The 14,577-nt window shown below is 40.7% G+C and overlaps 1 protein-coding gene and 1 long non-coding RNA gene across 2 annotated transcripts in view; one reads left to right on the top strand and one right to left on the bottom strand.

Annotated features, from left to right (window-relative positions):
- Nucleotides 1-613: 613 nt before the first annotated feature.
- LOC307213735 overlaps nucleotides 614-14,577 on the top strand; it is a 19,980-nt gene continuing 6,016 nt past the window's right edge. The window contains exon 1 of the long non-coding RNA XR_013837655.1: nucleotides 614-996. This is a non-coding gene — a long non-coding RNA (uncharacterized lncRNA). The remainder of the gene's footprint in view (nucleotides 997-14,577) is intronic.
- Nucleotides 4,772-14,577, bottom strand: part of EGLN1 (egl-9 family hypoxia inducible factor 1) — a 25,844-nt gene continuing 16,038 nt past the window's right edge. The window contains exons 2-5 of the mRNA XM_079971832.1: nucleotides 12,858-12,977; nucleotides 11,530-11,666; nucleotides 9,399-9,466; nucleotides 4,772-7,393 (exon numbers count right to left, since the gene is read on the bottom strand). Of these exons, the coding sequence (XP_079827958.1) occupies nucleotides 7,329-7,393; nucleotides 9,399-9,466; nucleotides 11,530-11,666; nucleotides 12,858-12,977 (390 nt within the window). The 3' untranslated portion in view covers nucleotides 4,772-7,328. The remainder of the gene's footprint in view (nucleotides 7,394-9,398; nucleotides 9,467-11,529; nucleotides 11,667-12,857; nucleotides 12,978-14,577) is intronic.

Below are 14,577 nucleotides of genomic sequence, written 5' to 3'. Positions count from 1 at the left end.
TTTTTGACACATCCTTTTACTGCTGTGGATGTTCAGTCTTTTATCATTGTAGCATTTTATAGTGTCTGTGTTAAGATATTATGTGACATATTTGTTGCCCTGAAAACGTATGATGAAGGGAATAAAATAAAATAAAATAGGTAACCACAACATGATTCTCTTCCATTAGGTGAGGGATAGAGGTCTGGTTTAACTATTAGCTAGACTCTCCAGTTTCCATGCTCAACCACAAAACTCACTGGGTGATTTCCAACCAGTCACTCTATTTTAGCCTTACCTTCACCATTTTGTTGTCATTATGAGGATGAGGTTGGGGAAAGAAGTATCCATGCATGGAGGCTGCTCTGAGCCCCTTGGAAGGATGACATCATTAATGCCAAGCCAAAACAGTAAGAGAAAAATATTTGAAGAAACTTGAATACTTTTGTTAATTTTGAATCATTTGAGGACTTTAGGATATTTGAGATGTCCCTTCCAACTCTACAATTCTATGACACTACTTAGGCCTTTGCTTCTATTAGGCTAAGACCCCTCATACTCATAACCTAGACAGCCCAAAAACCTGCTTTATGGAGACGGATATGCAAGACAGTCTCCCTGTTCAGCTTTGGGGTTTCTCCCCCCTTAAGATATAGGCTTGGTGGTCTATGGTGACAGTTAACAGAACAGGGAGTCAGGTGGGCCAGTAGCGATCATGATCTGTGATAACTCCTTTCAGTTGTTGTCGCCCACCGTATTCTTTCTCTTTTTTTAATCAACAGAAAGAAGAGAAATGAAAATGAAAATTTACCCACCACAGGATATGGTGAATACGACAGAAACTGACCCAGGGCAACTCATACTAAGAACATTCCAGAACCAAGACTGGGCAAATGAGACAGTTGGCATGGCCTTTCTAGAAAACCCATTCACAAGGAAGCGTTTTTATTTTCGTAGATTCAGGCTCTCCCTGAATGCATCAGCAGGAAATGCGGAAACCAGTTTATTTTCCCCAAGGTAAGCTGATTTGCATGCCAGAATAGTAAGACTGGCACGGTGTGTTCAGATTCTACAGCAACTTTCCCTACAATAGCTGAAAGGCAGGGAGAAACTTGGCAAGCGCTGCTTTTTCCCATCACTGAAGTGCTGTGATCTTCCACACCCGGGAAACCTCTCCCTGCCAGCCTCAGACTTCTTGGAAGAATGCAAATGTTACATAAGCACCATAAGCACTAGGCAGGCTTCAGGTTTATGGGGGCTACTTTGGTTTTGACTAGACTCCTGAGGCCTATGAACCAGATCCAGGTCCCATCAAGTATCTGGGGAGAGAAGCAAAGATAAAACAGGAGTTATGAGCGCAGAGTCAAGTAGCTTCTGCATCCCATGAGCCTTTCACTCAATGACTTGCGTAACATACTCCTTGCTCAGGGCCAGTCGGCCCATAAGGCAGGTGAGGCGACTGCCTTGGGGTGGCAGATCCAACCTCCAAGGAACGCATTGCCTGCTGCTGCTGCTGCTGTTGTGGTGGTGCCAGCAACAGCTGCAGCCACTCCTTGGCTCCTCTGAAGCTGTCATTTGCTGCCTCCATAGCAGCCTCTTGGTGAGTAGGAGCCTCATTGGCCTCTTCCTACCTGGTTCCCCATCTTGATCCTTATCCAAACCCTCCCCCCCGCCCCAGTTCCTGATGTAGATCTTCCCAGCAGGGTGGGAGATGCCATTTTGTGGTTTGCCTAAGGTGCCAACATGTATGTTGGACTGCCCCTGTTCTCACTTTCCTATTTTCCAGCTACAAGTGCCACTGCTAAATGTACGCAAAACTGTAGCACCTATGCAGAAGAGATTGGTGTTACATTGGTGTTCGGAGGGACTCCGAAAACAGTTCAAAGAGGACTGAGCATGTCAATGGTGGCAGAATGCTGATTGATGGATTGATTGGGAAGCCAGGGGAGGGGGATAGAATAGCTGGAATCCCCAACATGACATGCTGCAACGTTTTGTTGCAGTTCACACTTGCAGAAGTATAAAGCATCTACTCTGGAGTTATTCCTGATCAGGGTACCACTTGTTGCTATTATTTACATCAGGCATGGCCAAACTGTTTTGGGATTACAATTCCCATCATCCCTGACCACTGGCCCTGTTAGCTAGGGATGATGGGAGTTGTAGTCCCAAAACATCTAGAGGACCAAGTTTGGCCATGCCTGGTTTACATAGTTTGGAGTAAGAAACCCTTGCTGGTCTGCTTTAAGTTATCCAGCAATCTATCTCCTGCCTACAATTACTGTACAGGTTGCTACATGACACTGTGCTACAAAGATCTTGGGAGACAGGGAAAGAGCCCTGTGGCATGGTGACAGCCTTTCCAAGGCTGAAACAAGGAGGATGGCCTAAACTAGGGTTTGAAGAACAAAATGCCTGCTAATCCCCAACAGACCAATGGAGCTGGGAGGGGAGAGTGGTTAAGATAAAAAGGCCATGAGGAAGACCAAAGCTGCAGACACACCTTGCCTAAACACAGGGCGGGGTGTGTGTGTGTGTGTGCGAGGAAGCAGATAGTAGGAATAAATGGGCGAGATAGAAACAGTCATATCTTTTTAACTTTCATATGCTGCAAGGAACAGATAAGGGTATCCTGAGAATGTATCTCCAAATATGGGAATTATACAACTGGGGAGCCACGATCAAGAAGGCCCTACCACAAATCACTATGGGGTGTGCTGAGGTTAAGGACAGCAGTAACAGTAGGGCCTTCCCCCACAGATGTTAAGAGCATGGGCTAGCACATAAGGGGAGAGGTGCTCTTTCAAGTATCCAGGTCACAAGGGATTAGTGAGATGGGGTTACTTTGGCATTTCCCTTTGCGTGGCACATGGGCATTTGGACAGGAAAATTCTAGAACCGACTGACATAATAAAGGCTAACACATTACCTGGTCCAGATCATATCTACCTGTTAGTTCTTGGAGAATTTAAATATGAAACTGCAGTGCTCTTCAGATTATGCTGTACTGAGACAGAGGCTCAAAGAACTTGTGTATTGCATTCACACAACAAGGCTTTTCTTTATATTACTGTAGCTCCTCACATTCCCCTGAAAGCCCTGTTCCTGACACATAGAAGGTTCTTTGAAACAGCATGCAGTGCAGCTGGATGGTGAAACCGACACTCCTCCATGAGAGAGCGTATGTGTCTTCTGCTCATTTAAAAGGCACTTGGTATCCAAGCATTTATTATTACTGAAAGGAAAGCTGCTTGAAGACTCAGGATTTACTGTATTTTTTGCTCTATAAGACGCACCAGACCACAAGATGCACCTAGTTTTTGGAGGAGGAAAACAAGAAAAAAATTATTCTGAATCTCAGAAGCCAGAACAGCAAGAGGGATCGCTGCGCAGTGAAAGCAGCAATCCCTCTTGCTGTTCCGGCTTCTGGGATAGCTGCGCAGCCTGCATTCGCTCCATAAGATGCTGTAATGGGGGTTGGGGTTGCTTGTGCATAAGTCGCAAACTGCTCCAAGCTGAGTAGTTTGGTTAAAACTTTCCCCTGGCTGGACAGTCAGCACTCCGTGACTGTCTCAATCACTGGCAGAATCCGTCAGTGGGCGTTTCCTGAATTTCCTCCAACATAAAAGTTCTTTGACACCAAGCCGCCTAGCTTCCCTGCGCGGAAGCTTTCTGCGCAGAGTGGGTGTCCCACAGGGCGTCCTGTGCTCTCCCCGCTGGTCTCACTGGAACAGTCTCGGAGCCTTCCCTCCTAAGCTCCCTCAGCCTCCTCTTTCTCCCTGGCGTCACGTCTATTTCCTTCCCCAGCAGAAGCTCTCCCTCTCTCCTTGCTGGTTCCCTCTCCAGCGTCATTGGGGAGCCTTACCACCACCCTTGGCTCCGATGGCAGTCCCCTGACAGATGCACACACATTTCCCCTTACTTTTTAGGAGGGAAAAAGTGAGTCTTATAGAGCAAAAAAGACGGTAATTTGCGACATTTTTATAATGTCTTACTGATGTTTTATTATCAATAGAGATTACCAAATGATAAAAAAATAACAACATGAGTGGGAGATGCTTTAGCAAATAGATAAACATCAAGAAAAATTGTTATGAAGAGTGTTCAAATACAGTAAAGGACAAAAATAAAATAAAATTGCAGAAGAGTCAGAGAACCAGGTTTTACTTAAGGGTGGTTCATATCACCCCACGGAAAACAGCAGTGAGAAGGCACAGCAGGTAGCTGTTAAAAGCAGGTCCTCATAATATCTTCTGACAAGTAAATGTTTTCCTTTGCTTCTAATCATGGGAAGACAACAACCACGCAACGTGCACAGTTTACACTGTGTGACAAAAACTCATTAGCAGAGGGAGAAGTTTCCTGCAACGTGGTACCACGGTGATTGAAGTCTTGAAACAATGCATCTGACACACTACACTCAATCTATGGACATCCTCTAAATGCTCACCTAAACACCCAAAATTCAAGATGGTTATTTTCAGAAGGAAAAACACCTAGGTAGCCTTTCCACGTGATCAGAAAATAAAATGTTTGTATTGGTAATGCCAAGTTAGTACCAGGCTACAATTGACAGTCTTGTGTGTCCCCCCCCCCCACCTTCTCCTTTAAAAACAATCACAGCTAGATAATTAAAAACAGGGTTTATAAATGAAACTAACAGGAGACCCTTGACTGCAGCTGCAATGTCACTGACTGCTAAAAACAGACAGACACACCCCATATCAGTTTACTAATTAGTTGCTGTGTAGGAGGCTTTAAAAATATTACATAATTACAAATAACCACCACATTGTTTCAAGAACCTTTATACATCTTTTAATTAGATTAGCTTTACAAGCAACTTGAGAGCTCTTTCAGTAATGAACACTGCTTTTCAAAAGTTACATGACTTTATAGGAAATCTGAAAATTAATTCTGAATTTCTTTGCCTGCTAGATAAAAGTCTTGTGTTTTACAGCTGGCTAATGTCATGAAGTAAAAATAGCATTATGAAGCTTTATCTTTAACCAGGACTAAACACATATACAGGCCATAAGACAGTTTAAAAATAGTCTGAAACAGGTTCCTGCTTGGTAACGCCCAAGGCTGAAGATTTAACTGACATGAACAGCTTCTAAATGGACATTAGAAGACCCAGTTTGGTGACCTTTTGTAAAATAACCAACTGAGAGATTTAAGCACATTTTAAATCTTCCCAACAAGCACAAATGTAAGATGTTGATACTTTGAATAGAGGGACAAACAAACAAAAAATGTAAAGGCTTATTATGTTGTCCATGTCTAACACATTTAACATAATACAAAAGCAGTTAAAAGTTAGAAATGGTGTTTCTTAGGCCTAAAACAGTGCATTGCACTGCAGACCAGACAGTAGAGAAAATTTGCACTCCTTGGTCAGGCTTGCAGAGGCACTTACAGTAGACATGTTTTCTTCGGATTTACCAGGATTAAGAGAAAAACCAAACTGTTAAAAGTTTTGACAGCTAATCGTTTTAAAGGGGGTGGGGGAAACAAAAAAAACCCCAAAGACTTTTGCCAGATGTTCCCTTAGTATGCTATCACAATACTGAATTTCCCACCTTTTGTCAGTTGTCACTAAACGTAATCCTTTTTTTTCTTCATGTTTTACATGAATAGTAAGCTTTTTTTAATAAAAATTACTGAGCTTTCCATAGAAAAGGTCTCTAATACAAGTACAAACTATACAGATGCTAAAATAGGCAAAGTTGTACACACAGAAATATTTCTGTACACTCACATTGTTTTGGTTAAGTGAGGGAATCAAGGGATAAAATATGGAGCCTTTAAATGGGGAGGCTCCTGTTTGTAAGGCTGCTAGAACTCAGAAGCTTCCCTCCAGGGGGTTACTTTTGAGCACAAACCAATCCCTTCAAAATAAAACATTTCAAAATATCTGGTTGAATTAATTTTATTCTCTATTGCTTCCTCACTTAAAAGTAATTTAGTTTTTCCTTGTCAAAAACATTTTCGTATTGATCAGAGGCCAATGTTATTTTGGGGGGGAAATTCTCAGCAGTAGGAAAATATTTACATATTAAGCCTGCAGTGATGCACTTCAGTCTTAATGCATTAAATATACCCCTTGATAGTATATAAGGGGATCAAGGGACCCAACTGCAAATGAGGATACTACTGCTTTGGGGGGAAATCTCTGAAGTTTCATGACCTTACCAAAAAACGTAGCAGAAAGTAAGCTTTTGAAAACAAGTCAAGATTGAGATCTCCCATCAAAATAGTAGAAAGGATGTTGGTACACCTAAAAGCCTAGGAAAGCCCTTATGTTCTAGGGATTTGATACTTATGGGCAGAGTCCACCTGGCACTTCATCTGCACAAGCCCCACTGGAAAAAGCAGGAGCTGCACATGAGTACTGCTGTGTTCTTGAATGATTTTCATTCACATCGAATGGCTCTCATAGATGAAGTTCCCAGCGGAACTGCAACCACAGTTCTCAACATGAAAAAGACAGTACGGATAACGTCAAGTCCACTTAGTGCTAGCCAGTCACTTAGAAAACCCAAATGACACAGATACAGAAAGCTTGCTCTCTGGATACAACATATAAAACCACAAATTTAAGGAAGTAATTGACAGCAAGATAGGCATCTGTTTCAGGTTTTTTTTTTAAAAAAAAGTTTCAGAGAGAACACAAACACAATACAGCAGCAATCTTTAAAAAAAATTCAAATTAGTGTAAGATATGAAAATAAAACAATTGGGTTCTTAAATGGGAATTAAAGTGCTCCTTTTCAGACTTAAGTGTAAAGACAGAGTGATCATCAGTTACTGGCAATTCTTATTTAAATTAGGTTTTACATGGTAGGAGAACAGTGTGAACAGCAAATTTACAAAAATAGTTAAATGCCATTTTGGAGAAAAATGTTTGCTTTGCTCGATGTTCATCAGCTGTACCTGGTTATACAAAAATCATTTAAAATTCAAAACTTTTACCACATTTTTTTTTTTAAAAAGGGGGATGATAAATAGCATTGAACTGGATGATTGAATGGCAAAATATGAAGGATGGAAAACTTCTATGTAGGGCACTTCATGTGTAAGCTGTTTTTTCCCCAATGCTTATCGTCAAATAAGCAGTTAACAGGACTAGAGTCACAATCATGTAGTACAATGCATAAGCTATTAGAAATCCATTTGATGAAACACTGAAACCCATAATTCATTTGTTTATTCCAAACGTTGATTTGGCGTTGATTTTCCTTTATCTCATTATTCACATTCAAAAGTTAATAGACAGCGCCTAGGACTGTTGTGGGGAGGGGGAGAAGGACCAGGACGTAGCACAGGGAATTACTAGATCAAAGGCTTTATAGAAGGTCTTTCCCATTTGAATCAGGAGGCTTGTTAAGTTCAGTCTCCACACCTTTTTCACCTGTAAGACAAAGGGGGAGTTATTAAAAAAAACAGAAATACTATACCATTGCAAGTTTGATATGCAAGGTGGCCAACCACACTCTCTTGTGCATGCGCGCGCACACACATACAGAGGCCACACCATCTCCCTAACTCACACACTCCACATATACGTAACTACACATGTGTGCATCTCTCACTCACGCATACATACCTTCCTGCCTCTCACAAACAGACATACACATACCACACAGAGATCTCTCCCTCTCTGGCCAAGTGCACCTCTCCCTCACCCCACAGACCTCATGCATAGATTTCCTTCTCTCTCACACGCACACAAGCAACATATAGATCAATCACACCCCCCCCATATATCTCTCCCTCACTCTCACAAATCATACATACAGCTCTCAATTTCATGCATATATGCACTACTGGAGCACACACACACACACCCCACGTCAATTCAGAGAAGCACCTCTCTGGAGCACAACAGTATACCCAAAGCAAAACTACAAGGCTCGTGGAAGTATGGCAAAATCTGCCCCAATGGATGCTCAACCTTTCTGGTGCCAGTCAAACTGATCTGAAGGTAAAGGTAAAAGGACCCCTGACAGTAAAGTCCAGTCGCGAATGACTCTGGGGTTGCGGCGCTCATCTTGCTTTACTGGCCGAGGGAGCCAACGTTTGTCCACAGACAGTTTTTCCGGGTCATGTGGCCAGCATGACTAAGCAGCTTCTGGCAAAACCAGACAGTGCATGGAAACGCCATTTAGCTTCTTGCCGGAGCAGTACCTATTTATCTATTTGCACTTTGGCGTGCTTTTGAACTGGTAGGTTGGCAGGAGCTGGGACCAAGCAATGGGAGCTCACCCCGTTGCGGGGATTTGAACCACCAACCTTCAGATCAGCAAGCCCTAGGCTCAGTGGTTTAGACCTCAGCGTCATCCGCGTCCCTCAAATTGATTTAGGAGAATGCAACACTATTAAGCTTGTCAAATATATACATCTTTCCTTTCTCCACATTTTTACGTGACAAAAATCCAACAGATCTGTTCTTCAGTTCATTTGTTCTAGATTCTAATTCAACACAATCTTAAACACAATCTCAGACGGTATCATTTGTGCATCGAATTCAAATAATAAGGGAATGTTTAAAGACAGTAATAGTGTTTGCTGCACATTCATGGAAATCCATTCCCCTAATGCATCAAATGTTTTAATAATTTTCTAGAAGCTTTCTTGGTTGGGGTGACTTAACCTTATGATTAAGAAGGACTGAAATAGTTTCTTCAGTTTGCATAATGTTTCAGTTGGGTATTTTTCCCCTATGTGGTCTTTGAAACTCGTTGCTAGCTCTGAGCCACTATGGGTGGGGCAAGAAATAAGATGAAATTAAGGCTCTTTTCATTTCAAGATACTCACGATAGTGGTACCTCGGGTTACAGACTCCGCTAACCCAGAAATAGTACCTCGGGTTAAGAACTTTGCTTCAGGGTGAGAACAGAAATCGCGCGGCGGCAGCAGGAGGCCCCATTTGCTAAAGTGGTACCTCAGGTTAAGAACAGCTTCAGGTTAAGAACAGACCTCCAGAACGAATTAAGTTCTTAACCCGAGGTACCACTGTATAGGTCTTACTGAAGTTCATTATTAACTACAGCTATAATATCACTGTACAGTAATACCTTGGCGAACGTCCACCTTGTCTAGTGTCCATTCCAGCAAACCCGGAAGTACCGAATTGGGTTACTTCCGGGTTTGCTGCTCGTGCATGCGCAGAAGTGCTAAATTGCGCTTCGCACATGCGCAGAAGTGCAGACCACTCTGCGTGCATGCGCAGACACAGCACTTTGCCCTGCGTCCTTTTCAGCTAGTGGCCGGGGCTCTGGAACAGATCCCAGACGCACAACGAGGTACAACTGTACTTAGAAGCTGCTGTTGTCAGTTACTTTTACAGCTACGAACACTAAAATACAGCTGATTTTAGAGAGAACACAAACATAAAAAACAGGGAAATCAGTTACCTGTTAAGTATTTTACTTTAGCACGGGCTCTTTCATCTGCATCAAAATACCACACTGTTATTGCGTACCTTTAAAAGATAAAAAGAATGAAATAGTAACAACACATTTTATGAAATAGTAAACAACACATTTTAACACTCTCTTAGATCCCTCCAATTACATGACAGAACCGTATACCTTAGCCACCTAAACAGCAGTGTATACTGTCGACTTATTCTGCATATTTGTAACGTAATAATTTGCAGAACTTATTACAATCTGTAACTTACTACTTTGAGCTTGGCATATGCATCTGGCATATTAATTATACAGTTTGTGGTGAATGCTGAAGACACACCTCTTTACCCTGGCCTTTGACACCAGATTAGTATTTTTAGGACCCACCTTATTTCTGTGATTGTTAAGTTGCTTCAAACTGCTTTGAACTGTGTTTTTAAGTGTTGTAACCTGCCCTGGGACCTTAGGGAGAAGGGCAGGTAAATAACAGCACTAATAATAAATTGATGGCACTGACAAGTAGGAAGCATTCAACTCTAATTGTCTTCAGCTTTATTGGAAAAAAATGGTCCTTCAGACTTTACCCAACTAAACAGATGTCTCCTTCCAATGAAAAGCAAATTCATTCTTAAGAAAACAACAGGGCCCCTCCTGGATCAGAGCAAAGGTTCATCCGGGCCAGAGTTCACACTGGCCAACCACAGATGCCTATGAAAGGCCCAAAAGTAGGACATGAGTGCAATAGCATTCTGATGCTTGTGATCCCCAGCAACGTTCCTTGATTTTAGTCAGCTTCCTGGTTTTATAACTTTTAAGGTTGCAATCCTATACAAACTTGCTTGCCAGCAAGTACTAAATTTTAATGAACTCAATGGGACTTCCAAGTAAGCATGCCTAGAATCAGACTGTAACTCAAAGCTGTCGCTTAAAAAACAAACAAACAAGAATATATACTTCTAATATATTTTATACCAGCAAACTCTCCTTAAATTTTCACAACATATGAAGAAGTAGGAAGTAAGAAATGAAGTCTGCAACTCTAAGAGCATAGGTCTAGCACTTGAGAGAAGCTCAGGACAGGTTAGGTCAGAAAGGACAGTCTAAGAAACTTGGGAGGTTTCACTTTATCTACCTGCTCTTTCCCTTGGAGACACATCAAACTAAGCTGCATCTCTACACTTCCAAGAACTGCCCCCTTTCACTTCAACAGAATGTTAATTACAAGGTTTATAAATTTAACATTTGTACAGTACCAAAAAAGTGAACTCCATTCACTCAGGAAACAAACATCTAATCTAATGCAGTCATACATTTTGCAGTAAAGTCTTATTTCAAGAGACATTTACAAAATTATTTATTCTACTGATACTCAGTTGTACATGTACTTGTTTAAAAGCCAAATCTCCATATTTATCAATACGTAAACATCACCTTTACTCTAAGCAGCTCAAGGTGGCATACATGGATCAGGCTGACTCAAGGTCACCAAATGAGCTTCAAGGCCAAGTAAAGATTTGAAGCCTGGTTTCCCAGGTCCTAGTCCAACTTTCTAACTACAGTACTACATTAAATTGACTCTTATAAACACAGCTATTTTTATCCCTTTTTTAGTCTTCCCAAATAATAGCTCTCACACACCTGTTAACAATTCATGACTGGCCTCAATGATCAACTCCTATGCCTTCATCTGCTTTATATGACACGTAAATTCTTTTTTTTTTTTTTAAACCTGAGAAATAAACTGACATGTCTACTCCCCATATATAGGCCTGCAGCCTAAATGTACTGGAGTCCAAAAAATCTCAGGGAGAAAAACCCCGACAACTTATAACAATGCATGACACCATTGATAAGACAATGACTTTTTTCCATTTAACTAACCTGCTATAAATCATGACAAACCTGAGCTTTTGTTGATCCATAACTAATGGTAACATAGCATGTCATTAATCAATGCAAGTTAAAACTCTCAAAATTTGTCAAGCGTAAGTCATATATTCTGAATAACTGAGGCTCCATTTATACTAGTCACTTTCCTGGGACAGATGAATCTATTTTTTTGCAGATTTCCAATTCCTTCTCATTTCCATTGTAAACTTACTAAAGTCTGCCGGTATATATTCATTCATCTTACCTTGTAGCAAATGCAGGCTGCACTTCATGAGGGTTGCGGCGGTCAGACCAGAAAAACAGCAATCTATCAAACTTAGGTTCAATGTCAGCAAACTGGGCTTTGCCTTCAGGAAATATTCGAAGAATACCTCCACTTACCTTAAAAGACATAAACAGTGCTTCACAATCAAAGATGCTATCAGCAATTTCAATGTACCAATAGCACCTACATATAGCTTCCTTTTAACTCAACTATTTCTAGAATAATTAAAGCAGACAGTAAGATTTCCTTCTCACTATGATTCAAATAAAAATAAGTTGCACTAATGAAACTTTTTTTTGATGTTCATATGTTGGCTCTATAAAATGAACTAGCACAGACTGAAAAATCATTCAAACAATCAAAATGTCTCAGATTTTTGTAACATACATTAATGAATGTGTTTTAGTGTATATTTAGATAATCAATATTAATAAAATGGAACTTTTGCAAAACCAAAAATAACTGTTTTATGAGAAACAAAATCTCTGTGCTGATATTGTTAACTGCATACAAATTCTGAATGAGTGGTCCACAGAATGAATATAAATACCACCTTTAAAAATATTGAATAATGTAGGAACTCCTCCACTGGGTTAAATTAAAGACCACATCTAGTCCAGTATTATGTTTTCACAGAAAGTAGAACCGGGGTACAACAAGCACTCTCCCTCGATTTCTGACAAGCAACTAGCTTAGCTGAGTTTCAATTGGGGCAATTACCAGCCACTAGTCTAACCAATTTCTATACTTTGCCCAACATTCTCATAGTTCCTTGAAGTTAAATATGAACAATGAGGAGTCAGCACCACAACAAATGGCTATCAAATGCCTGAAAAAGGAAATAAATTCTAGTCTTTCTCCAAAGACGACCAGGCAGGGAGATCAGTGAATATATGATCTATACTTTATTTTCACTATAGCAAATAAATATATTCTTAACAAAGTTGAAAGCGTCTCATAACCTTAGTATTAAAGAAGGCAATTCCTCACATTTACACATGAACTAGAAGAGTTGTTTCACATTTAACATTAGCATCAAAGCTACAGAGGTTTACTGCCATAAAAACAATAAACGGGATCCAAAAAGCTACTTGAGGTGCATTTAAAACTTTCAGCATGCCTAGTGTGATTTCTTAGGAAAGTATGTTTTTAGAGCCTAGCTGGAGTGGAAGGGAGACCAAACACTAGGTGAGGTGCCCTGGATGCAACTTCAAAGCATATGTTTACTAGGTGTACAAGATATTGCTTTAAAAGGCATGACATGTTATTCAAACATGTAAAAAAAAACCTCTCTAAAATAGAATTACCTTGGCATCCCAGTCTTTATTAAGGTAATATATACATGTGACACATCTTCCATCTCCATTTGGATTATCAACATGGCGCACATATCCTGTTCCATTGCCTGGATAACAAGCCACCATTGCCTGTAATAAAAACAGAACAAAACTAGCATAAGAACAGACTGTTGGCTACAATAGTATGCTTCTTTCAAGCCAAACTTCTGGGAGAGGACATTGAGGGTGCCAGGAAAGGCCTCTCTGAGAACATGCACCTGCAAGAACTACATTCACAACTCCTGCTTTATGCAATTAAACCTCATGTCATGCCTAATGATTAGCATCCAAAGCCCTCGGAAGGGGAAGCACCAAGTAGGAAGCTCTAGAACGGGTCAGCAAGGTTTACCTCGCCTGGGCCGGTTCACTCCAGCGGAGAGCCCTCCATGGGCTCCATGAGTGTGTGATTTCCGGTGTCTGCATCTGCACAGACACGATTTCCGGCACTGCGGAAGCGAGTCCCTGCGCCGCGCTGGTTTAGCACAGCGTGCGGGGACTCGCCGAGTGGGTGGCTCGGGGGCCGGTTAAATGACCCCCGTGGGCTGCTTGTGGTCCATGGGCCTTAGGTTGCAGAGCCCTGCTCTAGAAAGTGGTTATAAATTAGCAACCCATTTCTCATTCATTTAAAACTGGCAGGCTGATTCCAGTACCCGTTTATTTAGAGGGGGAAGGTGCTGGAATACCTCACCCTTTGAAAATCCAGAGACCATAAAGGAAAACACGTTTTACACACTTCTGTTGTTTCTGTTTTCTGTTATGTCCCAAATACACAAAAGGGTTAAGGAGTCATTGTAGAGATAAACCTGGGGATAAGTGCACCTTCTTACCGTTTCAGAAATGGTTGACCATCATGTTTACTAGAATACAAGATCAAATGAACAGTCAACAAAGCTATTTCCTAGGGGTCAGTAAATATCTTGCTTTACAGTCATGTAGAATGCATGTAGCCCTGTTAGATTTAAGTAATTTTGCTGGAGTTAATACACTGTTGAATACAAAACACTAGCCCTTTTCTACTGTATCCCCCCCAAATGTCCAATTCTTTGTGATAAGAATTAAATATCCCACTAGATTTAAAATAGGTGGGGTGAATATTTCATAATGCTTTTATTTCCACTCTTTTTTGCTAGCTATAACAAAACAAGCTGAAAAGGTTAAAGGTTAATAACAAGGAAACAGCTTGAAAGTAGATGGACAAGAATTCACTACATGCTAAAGAGGAAGTGCTGGAATGAGCAGCTGCTACAAAAAGACAATTTAAAAAAATCTAGAAGAGACAGGTGATTATAGGAGCAAGCACAGGATGTATTAAACACAAATCCAAAGGAAACTAGTACAATAGTAATTGAAGAATACACCGCAAGATGTAAACTAGAGGAGTTTGCCTGACTTTCAAAACTAGACCCATACCTTAAATAATGTTATTTAAATAAATTATTTAAATAATCAATGTCTGGGAGTAAAAACAAGAGACCAAGCAATTTTAGCAGGTTAAGATGCACTACTATCGTATTTTGCTCACTACAAATATAAATGTGATGTGAATTTAGAATATCAGAACACAAATATAAACTTATTTTAAAGATACTAACTTTAAGGCAGGAATTCTATACACATGTACTTGGAAAGAAGTCCTAGTGAAACCAAGAGGGCTTACTCCAAGTAAACCTGCAGACCACAGGAGATACTT

Source organism: Podarcis cretensis (assembly GCF_951804945.1).
Source record: "Podarcis cretensis genome assembly, chromosome: 3".
Classification (NCBI taxonomy): domain Eukaryota; kingdom Metazoa; phylum Chordata; class Lepidosauria; order Squamata; family Lacertidae; genus Podarcis; species Podarcis cretensis.
The sequence above is the reverse complement of the archived record's forward strand: the minus strand, read 5'-3'. Positions and strand labels throughout refer to the sequence as shown.